The sequence below is a fragment of the Ciconia boyciana genome, chromosome 4 (genome assembly GCF_034638445.1).
Source record: "Ciconia boyciana chromosome 4, ASM3463844v1, whole genome shotgun sequence".
Taxonomy (NCBI): Eukaryota; Metazoa; Chordata; class Aves; order Ciconiiformes; family Ciconiidae; genus Ciconia; species Ciconia boyciana.
The window spans coordinates 100686200-100700963 of record NC_132937.1 but is presented as its reverse complement, the minus strand read 5'-3'; the positions used below and the strand labels follow the sequence as shown (position 1 = coordinate 100700963).

The following is a 14764-nucleotide window of genomic DNA, read 5'->3' as shown; positions in this document are numbered from 1 at the left end:
ATGAATATTTTAGAGGTGAATACAAAAACATGTTTTTTTCTGAAGTTTGTCACAGGTGATCAGAAAGTTGGTGTATTGGCCTTCCTTTTTCTGTCAGCTGATAATGAAGTAGGCAGTGTAATGATGTTTGAATATATGAAATGTGTTTCAGGACTGTGTTAAGTGGAGTACTTTTTTTTTCGGCATGATTTTAGTAGTGTACAGAAATGTTACGCTTCAAAGGTTTAGGAAGACAGCATTTCGTGTTCTCTCATCTTTCTTAATTTCAACCTCATGTGCAAAGTCCAACTTGCTGTCTTTATTTTGCTTTCTCAGGTAGCAGCTTCGGTTTTGGACACAATTGTTTGTAAATGTCTTTTCAGATATGAAAATAAGAGCAGTTTGGAAATCAGGAAGGGTCGCCCATTGTTTTATTATGTCAGCATCTCTGACAAAACATAAATCTCAACATTTTTTCCTACACAGGGAGACTGAGATGCATATTGCATTATTGTTACTGTAAAGTATTGTAGTTCTTTTAATGTTCAACATATACTACTGGACTTGAAAATTTAAATGAAGAGCCTCATATTCAGGGAGAAGCCGTTCAATTATTTCCTTTAAATTTCTCATTTTGTGCTCCATTGAAGGTTATGTTATGAATATAAAGAAGACTGCAATTTTTTTATCCAGATGAAGTCTTTGTATTTCTCTAGTTTTACTGGCATAATCAGTGATTGATCTTTGCTGTTCTTTAGCTGTTGAGGACAAATAGAGGGTGCTTCTGAATTAAATGCATCTTTAACGGCTTCTGGGAAGGCCTGAGATGGAAGTTTAAATAATTATGAACATGCTTTATTGACGATGGCACTGAAAGGTCGCACTTTGCAGAATCTTCTAACTTATCAATGCTTTGCTCTTTCACTTCAATAGGTAAAACTTCATTCAGTAGTTCTCTTGATCTATTAGACAGCCAAGAATATTTTTGTTTCAGAAACAATGATCTCATCTCTACTGCATGTCCCTTTGGCTATTTTGTTACCTAAGTCAGGTCAATACTTGTTTTGTAAAATTCCACCAGTTTTAGGTGTGTTAAGTTAGTTGTGGTAATCACCAAATGCTAATTAGCTGCTTGTAGTATTGGTCAGCAGTTTTCATTTTCTACAATTCTGAGCGAAAAATTATAAATCAGGATATTCAAAATTGTGAAGACTGTAACATAAGTGAGTTAGTGAGCTTTTTGTAGAACCACATAACAGAAGACTTTATCTTGCAAAGCAAATGAGCAGTTTTCTCTCTCCACCAGCTGCTCACGATTCTCACAATATTTTTGAGTCTTTTCAGTTTCAGTTCCATTTATTTGCCATGTTCTTTCCTCCAGTCACAAGTGACACCTGTTTCACTCATTTGCAGGCTCTAGGCTCATAATTTTTATTCTGTTTATTAACGGGAATAAGAAAAATATTAGTGGGGGGGTTTCCCTTTAAAAATTTAACATTCAGTCTTAAACTTAAAAACTTCCAATGTACAAAATAAAAGACCCCTAGAGCCCAGTCAGGTGTTCTACATCTTGGGTTGGTAATGGCTAAGAACTGAAAATTGAGTCAATGTCGATGTGGTAGCGTGAATGTCAGCAAGATTAGATTTCAAGTATGGTTTAATCTTACCCTATATATTGATAGTAACTGCAAAATACTAACAAGCATGCTGCTGACGTATTCTATATACTGGTACTACTGTATTAGGTGATAGCTCACGTGAGGCAGAACTCATACAGAAAAATTAATTCACTGTTTGAAATCCTTAAGAATGTCGTAATGTATGTAGAGTGCTTAACTCGGAGAATTCACCATAACTGCATACATTCATAAACCTTAAGGTATAGTTGTGCATTGGAAAAATAAATCTGAGAAAATGAAAATTGAACTTTAAACAGTACTTTTAAATGGTAAATTATCAGCAGAATTTAGATTGGTTTGACATTCCTAGCTACAGATTATTGGAAGATTGTTATTGCATGTGAATAACAATGTTGAATCAAATTGTTAAATTAAACTAATTCAAGTTCAGCATTTTACAGAATTTATTCCATTTGTGTTTAAATAAAGGATCAGAAATAAGTGTTCATGAGTAGGTCCAGAAGAGAAGGCGGCTAATAAATATAAATTATTTTATGCGGACTCAGTGTGTCTAGCACTAAATGGTATTCTACGTTGATTTGTCAATAAAGTAAGGTTGTGCACAGGAGTGACCTTTATGTGCATACTTTAGTGAAAGCTTGATCTAATGAATTACTACTGTTTGAAGATAAATTAAGTTTCCAAATGGGATTAATTTGGGGAAGAGAATGAAGAGTTAGTTTTTTATGATCTTGGTGGATATTTTTAACTTTTTAAAATTAATGTATTTGCAGAAGTATGAACTAGTTATATGTTCTAGTACATATGATTACTAAGTGCTAGTATTTCCTAAATACTAAACAAAAATTTAGTATATAAATACTAAAACACACAGCTAAGTTATGTTTTTGTCTGAAATACAAATTCACAATGTTTTTTCTTAATTACAGTATCATAAGTATTCAGTTCATGTGCAAAAGTCAGTTACATCTTGCCAAGTACTATCTGAGATTTAGTGTTGTCTGACTTTTTACCTAAGCTGTGTTAAATTTTAAGTTATCAATACTGCTACTTCAGAAGCAGCAACATGATCTGACTGTAGCCCCAGTATGGTACCTGTTGCACTTACATATGCTAAACTCTTTTCAACAGAATGTATTTTTTACCATGTTTTCTGTTTTCTCACAAAGTGTGAGAGAAGGTGAGTACATTTCCTGGTGTAGAAAGTGCAAGCTGAGGCACATGAGTTGTTACGTCATTTTGGAGCAGGGAACAAGGTCTTCGATGACAGATGTGGAAAAGAGACATGACCATTCTTCCAGTTAGGAATTCCTTTTGTTCAAGTAGCCTCACTGACATCATTAAAAAAATATTAGGTAGGACTTGCATTATGAAAAGTCTGGAGATTCACGCTGAATTAATTTTTCCTAAAGTAATGGTAATTAAGAACGTATAACCCATGTATGAGAGAAAAACTGACATGTTCCAAATAGCCATTCCTCCTGTCTCAACGTAAGGCTCATATCCTGCCCTGCTTTTCGTTGCTGTTGCGGAGTGTAAGACAATGCAGGGTAGTTCCTAGCAGCTGTACAGTTAGCCTGTGCAGGTCGTGGGGTGTGGAGTACAGTAGGACGGGGAGATGTGCCTGTTCGGTTCTCCCTTTTCTATGTATTCATATGGTAGAAAGGGAAGAATGAGCAGACAGGATGTTTCTTTCTGTCATCACAGTGTTTACACCAGCACCGTTCTTTTGCTTTGAGCCAGGCTTGCTAAACCAAGTATAGACCTGTTTTATAGAACTCCTGTTTTTATTGAACAAAAACTGCTACTTTACTCTCTAGAGTAAGGACAAAACTTGGAATTAGATTATGTTTTACTGAATATCAAAGCTGGTTGTTGATCTGTTCCTGTAGCAAAGTAGCTAAGCATTGAGCAAGGTGCAGGACTCTTAATGAAGCCATTATTTAGACCCAATTTGGATGTCTATATTTTATTAGGTCTATCCTATTAAATTTGTAATAGACGAATTTACCATACTGGTTCATACATGGCTTATTGGGTATTTATGTTGAGGTGGCTGTGATGAAACTCTCTAGGATTTTTTTCATATTATGTAAGACTTTTATTGTTGCTTCAGGCATATCAGAGGTGACAAATTACTTGGACCCCCCCCCACCCCCCCCAATTTTTCTTTTATGGACTTTCTTTTTTGCCAGTAAATTTCTGTAAACAACTGATATTTCAAGGCTTTAGCACACTTTTTATCCCTTTTTTTGATTTAAATCTCCCTTGGATTACTGTTCTAAACTGTGGTATATTTTTATGTTTCAAAGTTACGTTGCACAGATACTAGCTTTTATTTTTATTTAGTACTGGGTACACATTAGTCCTTATAACATGTATCCAAATAGTTGTTAAAGGGTGAAAGTTTTTTCTATCAATTTGGTGGGTAACTTTATAACTACAGATGTTCTTTTAAAAAATTTTATTGATGCATAAAAGTGCGTGTTGTCTGTAATTGCAGGTTGATGCAACTGAGAGTGAACCAAAGAGCTTTATCTTTATGAGTGAAGATGCATTAACAAATCCTGACAAGCTGTTGGTCCTAATTCACGGTAATGGAGTTGTCAGAGCTGGTCAGTGGGCTAGGAGACTTATAATTAACGAAGATCTGGACAGTGGCACGCAGATACCATATATAAAGAGAGCTATTGAGGTAAGTGAAAGTGTATGTATTTATGGTTGTGTGTGCATATGTATGTGTATGTGTGTACCTGTGTATGAAGAGCTCTAAATCTGTGACGTTTTAATTTGTTAGACAGTATTCAGTATTTCCCTATATGATCATTTCATATATGATGGGAATACTTGCTTGGTTTTTTTTCAGAACTTTTTTCTAATGGAACAAAGTTTCTCTCTTACAGTAAAAAAAATTTCAGTTGTAAGTCATGTTGTGGCGGCACTGCCATGTAGTTTAATATGGCAGCTAACGTGACAAGAGCCCTTAGCAGGCGATGAGATGCAATAGAAAGTACTACAGAAATTTGTTATTATTTGAAGTGTTTTCTTTTACATTTCATTAAATTTGTACGTATTCTCACTCAACGTCTGTTGTAATCTCATGATAACATGAGCTTTCATAATAACAGCAGGCTTTTTTGCTAGGCTTGTGCTGAATTTATTAGAGGCACAGTCTTTTTCAGTTTTGCGCTGAATACTGATTCATTCTGATTCACCTATCAATACTTGACAGTAAAAAACATTTACATTTTATGGACATTTATTTTGTTACATTTACATCTATGTGAGAGACAATGCACCATTTGTATAATGTTTTTAACATTGGAACTTTGTAGGTGTAATTCATCTCTTGCATCCTGCTACATAAATGAAATGTCCTGTGGTAAACATTAGAAAAGCCTATTTAAGAGTCACTCTTCCTATTATGGTTACCAAGTTAAGCTAATGTTCTACTCTAAATATCAGTGTTGCCACTGCAAAACTCTTCTGCATTTTGCTAAATGAAGTTGAATTTTTTGCAGCTGGCTTAGTGTTCCATATAGAAAATGGTTCTCTTCAAACATGTTTTCTTTTTTTTAATAAAGCAAAGAAAGAAAACATATTAAAACATTGGACCATTAAGTTATTTTTGTTTTGTATAATCCACTAACAAAGCACCAGACTACACTTTGTGTGAAAAAGAAACCTAGTCTTGTGAAAGCGATGCTTGCCTTCTTTTAAGATAAAGTTTTTGTTCATTTTAAATCAAGACTCAGAGGCAGAACAAAAAATACTTTAGGATTATTGCATGTAATATAGGTGTTTGGTAGGTCCAATGTAGGAGGTTAATTTCTAGAGTGCAAGTTCCAAAACCTTTCCCAAGAAACCCAAAGAGCTGTAGCTACTTAAATTTTCGTTGCAATGCTTACATGCCTGCATTTTTGTTCTTTCCTAGAGATGCTGCTGTCTTGACTAACATGAGAGGCTGAGCATTTAAAACTAGGATACTATCCCTAAATTAACAGATAATCTTTAAGAGAGTATTTCTAGTAGAGAAGAGTTATAGTTCCTTTTCCTGTTTTGTTATTTTTATTTATTTTATGCAATGATTGTGCCAGTGTGACAGAGATCAGACCTCTGTTCCCTCAAATGGTTATTATCCTTAAAAACAGATTATGTATTTCTGTGTTTTGAATGCTTCTTTAAAAAACAGAGGAAAAAAGCCCAAAGAGTTTGATGAGAAAATGTCTTAAAAAAAAATGTAATCATTCAATCACATTGGGACACCAGACTGTCGTGGTTTAACCCCAGCCGGCAACTCAGCCCCCCCCAGCCGCTTGCCCACTCCCCCCAGTGGGGTGGGGGAGAGAATCGGAAGGGTAAAAGTGAGAAAACTCGTGGGCTGAGATAAAGGCAGTTTAATAGGGAAAGCAAAAGCTGCGCACACAAGCAAAGCAAAGCAAGGAATTCCTTCACTGCTTCCCACGGGCAGGCAGGTGTTCAGTCATCTCCAGGAAAGCAGGGCTCCAGCACGCCTAACGGTGACTTGGAGTGATGGTGTTTGTCTTCCCAAATGTCCCCCCTTCCTTCTTCTTCTCCAGCTTTATACGCTGAGCATGACGCCATGTGGTGTGGGATGTCCCTTTGGGCAGCTGGGGTCAGCTGTCCCAGCCATGTCCCCTCCCAGCTCCTTGTGCCCCCCCAGCCCCCTCGCTGGTGGGGTGGGTGAGGAGCAGAACAGGCCTTGACTGTGTGTCAGCACTGCTCAGCAGGAACGGCAACAGCCCTGCGTTATCAACACTGTTTCCAGCACAAACCCAAAACATAGCCCCATACTAGCTACTGTGAAGATTAACTCTACCCCAGCTGAAATCAGGATACAGACTTTGTGCTCTTATCTTTTTACTTCCTTCTTAGCATGGTTTTTAAATTCATAGTTCTCTTTAGTCGACTAATTCCAGCTACTGTAAAAGCCACTCTCCCTTTTTGTGCATCTTAGAATTCTGGTAAATGTACTGCATGTTTAGAACACATACTATTTGCAATTTTCTTTTTCATGCAAAATGAAGATTAGATCACATTCAATTGTATTATATTAAATGTATTGCTATTTTTTGTATCCTGTAATCACTGTAGTGGGAATTGGATGTATATCTGGTTAGATAAGGCAATATTTTATGGAAGTCGAACCCCACTGAAGGTATTTGGAATCATTATGTTATGACTAAAAAGAGAATACAGATAGTTACGTGCTGATATCATGTCTACTTCATGTGCAGATCGTATAAATTACTCTTCCAAATACAGGAAATTATGGTAGAGTGAGTATAAGGACTCCCGTTTTCGTGAATAATAATAAAAATTGCATCCTCTTCTGGGTTTTCTGGTGTTCAGTCCTCTAGTTGATTTAGGCACTTCTGTCTCTTATGAAATGAAAATAACTGGCCTGGACAGTAAATGGCCTGAATGAAAATTGTGATAACTCCTCATGCAACGTTGCCAGTTTAAATTAAGGAATTATTTTCCTTGATCTTCCAGTGTTTCTTCTAAGAAGAGGTCTGATCCTGGAATGAAACCAGCAGACCTTATCAAAGCATAAGATTACAGTGCTGATGACAGGAGAACATGGATTTTTTTTCTAATAAACTGTGTGAATTTGAAGTGTATAATAGTATCTAAGATTTGAAAATTCCACTGATCTGTTGTGAGTGTGAAACATATGCAGGTAGCTTAAAACATTTGTTGGAAACTACGTTTTCATTTTTTTTTAAAATTAAAATTGCAAAAGTAGTGCTGAAATGTCTGTTTTGCAGAAACTAGTTCAGAAATATCACCTCTGCTTTCCTTAAAACAAAACCAAGCAGACAAACAAAGAACCCTTTAGGTAGGTCAAACCCGTATCTTTTTCTCTACTGCTTTTCTCTGTGGAGAGTGATGAGACTACCACAAGCAATTCTCAGTTCATTTCTTGGAAAAACTGAAAACAGGGAAGGAGAAGCTGGAGTTATCAGTGAGCAGTGGATTGAGCAGGATGAACTGATACTGCCCTCCTAACCAGGAAGTTAAGGGAAGAAAAGAAACGATTTCTCTCTGGTACAACACTTCCAAGAAAAAAAAACTTTCCTCTTAAAGCATGTATGGAATAAGGGAGCAATGAAAAGGCTTAAGATTTATGATGCTTCTAGTGGCTTGGGGCTGATACACATTGGAAAGAAAAGATCCAAGGAGAAATATCCTGGTGGGAATTTGAGTAGCTAGAAATGTGTTTTTTCTTTTCATCTGGGTGGTTCCTGTAGGTGATACTTCTCTGTCCATCTTTTACGTAAAATTCTGTTGTGTAGATTCAATCTTTTGTGTAATAGGTGTTGGGAGTAGTTTACCAGGTTTTATGTAAAGAGGTAAGATTAATGCATTAATTCAGAAGTTCAAGCTTGATTGTGTAAAAGAGATTTTGAAATGTGAATGAAGAAGAGAACAAACAAGCAACAAGATAGAGAACAGACTGTAGGAAAAGGAGAAGGGAGAAAAGTGTATAGAATGTGAGGGACAGATATGTGTAAATACATTAAAACACGGTAGGAAAAGATCTACTTTAGAAAACAAGTATAAAAAAGGCAAATGTGATAATATAAAGCAATAAGGTAGTAAGAAAGGCTTAATTAAAATTATAAAAAATACATACTATAAAGATATTTAAAACAAAAAAGATGGCAATTTCCTATAAATACTGTACAAAATAAATATTGCATAGGTTTGGTTTTTTGTTAAAACAACTTTTCTACTGAAACTTTCTGCAGTGGGAAATACTGAGTTTTGACAGAAGCAATCATTTGACGTGTGAGAGACTGAAGTTCAAGTCCCTCCTCTGGGAATGAAGGACTATTCCCCTTTTAATGATAATACGGCACTGAAGCTATTCCATTTTTTAATAAATAAATAAATGTAAATTATATAAATAAATAAATAAATGTAAATTAGAAGAGGAATTTTAAACTGTCTCTTCTACATTTTACGTAAATGTCTCCTTCACTGTCCATAGAGTCAGGCTCTTCTCAGATCAGTTATTATTTAGTCATATGTATAATGACTGAAGCAGGACCAGGAGGGGATGATGAGAGACAGAAGTAAATTCTTTAATTCAGTGATGAGAGCATTTACTTGGTGTGCCAAGAATTAAGGATTTACATTCCTGGTTTCATTTAGGTAGTTCAGGGGCTCCCATATTCACTATGAGGACCTCGATCACCAGGCTCTTTATGAGGAGGTATGCTTCTCTGGTTCATTGTTGAGTGATAATAACATGGATGGCAATCTAAAGATTTGTTTAGGAGATGTGCGAGTGATACCAGGGAAACGGGAGCTCAGCTTACCTAAGTTTGGACAGTAGCAGAATTTTGGAGTCCTCTGATAAGTACTCTGATACCTTTCCTCTAGGGAATAAAGAGGACATCAGCTTACTGCACGAGTACAAAGAAACTGTTGGCTGCTTTGGAAATTCAGTACATTTGCTAAGATAGCTGTGGTCCCAAGGATGCTAATAAAATTCAACTACAGCAACTGTCAGTTATTTGATTTAAAAAAATATATATATTATTTTTTAAAAAAACATCCAGGAATTGTTGCCTGGTTTCAAACTCAGCACACTTTAAGATGGCCTAGATATTTTTATTATTATTTAAAGGAGAATTAGTACTTGACATAGGGGTAATAACACCAGAAAAATAGCTTCTTCAGAGAACCTGGATGAGTTTTTCAGAAGAAATGCAGCAGCACCCAAAAATCTGACTTTCCATGAACAAATGAAAAAAAGGTTTGCATGAGATAGGCATCAACTGTGGAAATCTTTCTTTAATGGCTGATAAAACATGATTTTCACCTTCAGTTTTCTCTTGTGTTTATCCTACTCTTCTCACTGCATTTTCTTAATGATTTCTGTTCTTAAGAATATTTTTGGTCAGAATATTGGATTTATTCACTCATATTAATCTAATTCATTTGTGTAAAACTGTCAGGTTGGTAATACTTACTGAGAACTGCTGAGGGTGGTTACTTTCTTCAGCATGCAGTAAGTTGTCATTAGTTTTTTAACTCAGTTGAATGGAACAACAAAATCATTCAGTGTAACAGTAATAAATTTACCGACCGTAACTTTTATGTGATTTAGTAACCTTACTGATTAGTAACTGGGATGGTAACACATGTTGGTCTCTCTGTTTTGTAGAAGTCAGCCAGCTTCAAAAGTGGATATTTACACATTGTTGTCAAGAAATTATGCTTTGTTTAAACTACACTAAGAAGAATTCTTGCTAAAAAACTTCTGTATCTCACTTTTAAGCACAGAATATCTTGTTAGACAATGCCCACTCTGTTCTAGTGGTCATATTTTAAGAACCGAAGATTTAAAATTTTGTCTTATAGTTTATACATGCTTATCATAATTTCAGTAAGACGGGCAAGTGACACTTTCTGGAAAAAAAAACCAGAGCTGACGTTTCACTGCAATTACAGTTCTTCCACAGAATACTAATATTTATGTACCTTTTATGTCTTCTAAGTATATTGTTGCTGAAAGATGTTAAAATACTTCATTTATTTATTAATAGTCAGTTACAGTGCCAGAGTAATCATAATCTTATTTGGGCATTCTAGTATTTTACTGGAAGTAAAATTTCACTAAAATGGACAATAATGTGCTATATTATTTTATTTCAAATATTAATTTTCTGACTCTGGTGTATGTATTTGCTTTTATTCATTCTGTTAGACCATAGAAGTAGCATTGCCTATAAAGTACTTCTTAGTAGAGAAAACTTGTATTTACAACTCCTGCTTTTGTGGGGATAATATTAAGAACACTTAAGTTACACAGCAGTTGTGCGGGAGTGTTGATCTGCTTGAGGGTAGGAAGGCTCTGCAGAGGGACCTGGACAGGCTGGATCGATGGGCCGAGGCCAATTGTATGGGGTTCAACAAGGCCAAGTGCTGGGTCCTGCACTTGGGTCACAACAACCCCATGCAACGCTACAGGCTTGGGGAAGAGTGGCTGGAAAGCTGCCTGGCGGAAAAGGACCTGGGGGTGTTGGTTGACAGCCGGCTGAATATGAGCCAGCGGTGTGCCCAGGTGGCCAAGAAAGCCAATGGCATCCTGGCTTGTATGAGGAATAGTGTGGCCAGCAGGACTAGGGCAGTGATTGTGCCCCTGTACTCGGCACTGGTGAGGCCGCACCTCGAATGCTGTGTTCAGTGTTGGGCCCCTCACTCCAAGAGAGACATGGAGGGGCTGGAGCGTGTCCAGAGAAGGGCAACGGAGCTGGGGAAGGGTCTGGAGCACAAGGCTGATGGGGAGCGGCTGAGGGACCTGGGGTTGTTCAGCCTGGAGAAAAGGAGGCTCAGGGGAGACCTCATCGCTCTCTACAACTGCCTGAAAGGAGGGTGTAGAGAGGTGGGGTCGGTCTCTTCTCCCAGGTAACAAGTCATAGGACGAGAGGAAATGGCCTGAAGTTGCACCAGGGGAGGTTTAGACTGGATATTAGGAAATTTTACTTCACTGAAAGGGTTGTCAAGCATTGGCACAGGCTGCCCAGGGAAGTGGTGGAGTCCCCATCCCTGGAGGTATTTAAAAGCCATGTAGACGTGGTGCTTGGGGACATGGCTTAGTGGTGGACTTGGCAGTGCTAGGTTAACAGTTGGACTTCGTGACCTTAAGGGTCTTTTCCAACCTAAATTATTCTATGATTCTATCTCTCAAATACTAATTTGAAATACTGATCACCAAGCAGATAGAAGGAAAAGTTGCATAGTTAGTTGAAAGCAATATTAATTGATCACAAAATACATAGTAACCCATAATAAGCTGTATAGGATTTAATAATTATTAAGTCAGAAATTCAAGAAAAGGTTAAAAGCTTAGACTAATATTGAACTGACAGGGTATGTAAGCCCACACCAGCCCCCATGCCAGCAAAGGAAAACAATGAGATGACAGCTCTACTGTTTGGAGAGAGGTTGCTAACGACAGCTTATTCCTTTATGATTTCAACTCTTGACAGAAGACAGGTCTGCTTGTTGCATCATGGCAGATGTATTGTTACCTTCTGGCCCTGTCATGACTGAACTGGAAAAAACCCCACTTGCAGTTCTGAAAATCCAATTACCCTTTGGAATTCAGTGCATCCTTTCCAAGATATATGTTACCATTGTTGTATTAATTGTGTGTATTACATTCTTAGAGTTTTCTGTGTTACATTAATTTGATAATGTAGAGATACTTACAGATTGCTTTGTCTTCCTTTATTCTGCTGGCTGTCATGTTTTAGAACCCTGTAGCACCTTGTGTTAGTTTACTCTTACTTTGTCACTGACCTAAGAAAATCACTGTTCAAGATATTGGATAAATGTGGCTTGAAAATACTCTCCCCCCCCCCCCCCCCCCCCCAACCATTTGAGCATTCTTTTCACTGGCTAAGTATGGGGTTAAGAACACACACTGAATATTTAAAATTATCATGATCATTTTAGAAACAAAGTTTAATATGAGTATAAATGGCCTTTTTATCATATGCATATTAGGATTCTTACCCCCCCTCACCCCCCCCACCCCCCTTCAACTTGTTGGATACCTAACAGTGACTCTGGAGACTTAGAAAAGAGTAAGAGGGGGTGTGGATATTTGAAAGTATGTCAAAAGCCTTGGGGTTTGGGTATGATCGGAATTTCAATAGAGGTTGAGATGAGTTTAAATGCATAGAAGGCGAACATAAAAATCTTGTTTAATTTCTGTCATGTTGTTCTTTTTTTAGTCACTCTGATGTCTTTTTCAAATCTGCTTTTCTCTCAAGCTTTGTGGTACTATATCCAAGATCTGTTTTTTTTCCTCTTTGTATTTCGTTTTAACTGCTGATCCCTCTTCTGTGGTGCTTCTGCCTTTAATATCAGCTGAAGCGGTCTGAATTGCTGAATCAAAGCCGTTTTGGGAGAGAGACAGTGTTTAAGATTGTGCAGGGTGAGATTCTCTGGGTAGAAGGTAACACTTCCTGCAGTTATAATCAATGCACTTGACACTTTCAAAGGCAGGAGAAGCCATGGCTTGCTCAGGGGTTAAACTTTTTAAATAACTTCCCTTGGGAAAAATGCCATCAATAAAATGGAATAATTAGTTGAAGATTCTTGAGTAGCCTAGCTTTGAAAAGAAAAGATTAGAGATAGGTCAGGTATGCACTTCTATTGTATTTCCCCTCCCTTTTGTTTTTTAAACTGTGAGCTTTTGTTTAAATGTGTGCAGTATTACAAAATCAGTCTGCTTCAAAAATAATGTCATCCTCTTAAGCCAATACATTAATTTTGTAGTGTGTTATTGCCTGTGTAGTCTTAATAATTGTGAGAATGGAGATTAAATTCTACATAAAAATATAACTTTAGATTTGCTAACTTTATCTTTTCCTACCCACACACCTATTCTGCAAATAGTCATTTTAGCTAACAGAAAACATTTGCAACTTACTAAATAAGCTTAGAACATATAACATACATTAAATGTTTTTTAAAATTAGATCTAAACAGCATTAAATGAACATCCAGTGCATAGGGTCATTGATTTCTATAGTGTTGAACAGTTTTACTGTGAAGTTAAATTCATGTCACTTTGCATTAATTATGTTTCACAATTTCAGGTTTTATGGGAAATTTATTGTTTTTCTGACCTTTTTGTATCATGATTTTTGTTAAAGCAGCTATTTTGAACTACAAAACATGACTAAGAATGGTACTTTCAATACACAATGTAGTATACACATATCATACAAAATATTGATAAGTAATGCATGAATGGCTTTGGAATAAAAGACGCTTGTTAATTATTTACTTATTTGTACTTTTCATTTTTCTTTAAAGGAAAGTAAAATCACTGTTCTAGACAGTAACTGAACACGACTAGCAAATATGTAATCAACGTTTTTCACAAGTACAGCATTGTATTTTCTAATGGGTTGTATCGAAATGAGATCTGTACCACCTGAATAGATGAGTTTATTTGGTAGGGAATATTCTGCATGCAGAGTTTTAACAAAACTTTTATCAAGAAGGTATTGACTAGTCTCAGTTCAGCAACATCCTACTATTCCTGTGTGGAGAAGTTTTGAGGATCTGCCTGTGGGAAGTTGGGTGTGGAACTGTGACCTTTTAATTGCTCAGAAATTGCAATGAGGCTCTTTCTGTTGTGGTACAGATCTTCAATATATTGTTTATTTTAAATTGGCAATACGCACAGCATTTGTAAGAGAACTGGGTAAATACATACTAGTATGATTGTACTTGGAAATGCAGTAGTTATTTGTGGCTTGGTTTTTACTCTATAGAGGCCACTTTTTAAGAATCCCATTTTGAAGAAAATAAAGTTGTAATCCAGTATTGTTTTGATTCAGAGAATTTGGGTTTGTGGAAGTGTCATAGGTTTGTGGTTATTTATATCTGAGAGCAGTACATAGGAGTAACTTTTTATTTCAGCTGATTTGCTATAGAGCAGTTGTATCTCACATTTCAACGTGGGATGGTCCAGTAACGTTGTGGTGGGGTAGCACCTCAGCTCACACAGCACACCAGTGCCTTTACAAGATGATACAATTTAGGATGGGAACTTTGCTGGGCTTTTTTTGTGTATAATAAACTATGCTGATAAGTATGTTTATCTGATCATGGAGTGAAGGTTTTAAAATAACTTTCATAGTTTTTTGGTAACTTCTTCTGTTGGGGTGGTCCTGTCAATGATTGTGTTAATACAGACTTTTGAGGGTGGCACCATGCTAAGTAGTATAGGTATGCACACAAACTTTTTTTTATTCCTCATGAAATGTGATTTTTAACAGGGATAATCTTAACTTATTAAAATTGCTTTCATATAGGGTGGAGTGTACTGTTAATTGTTCATTAGTTGACATATTAATGTTAAGTCATTAGCTAAATTTTGCTTTATAAAAAAAAATCAGTAGCCAACACCTTTTTTCTATTCATTCAGGAGCGTATTAATTCAGGAATGAGAAATATGCATGCATGTTTTTTACATCCTTTAAAGAACTTAACTCACTAACATTTAAAAATATTTAATGCATATTTAAAAATATTAAAATTTTCTTTCATCTTATTTATTAGATGTACAGATGGTTAAACTATCA

The 14764-nt window shown here is 36.3% G+C and overlaps 1 protein-coding gene across 5 annotated transcripts in view; it reads left to right on the top strand.

The window, feature by feature from the left end:
• The window catches only part of ARB2A (ARB2 cotranscriptional regulator A), a 269434-nt gene that overhangs the window by 58086 nt on the left and 196584 nt on the right, over positions 1–14764 (top strand). For all 5 annotated transcript variants that reach the window (XM_072860769.1, XM_072860770.1, XM_072860767.1 and 2 more), the window contains exon 6: positions 4123–4314. In XM_072860769.1, coding sequence (XP_072716870.1) covers positions 4123–4314 — 192 coding nt within the window. The remainder of the gene's footprint in view (positions 1–4122; positions 4315–14764) is intronic.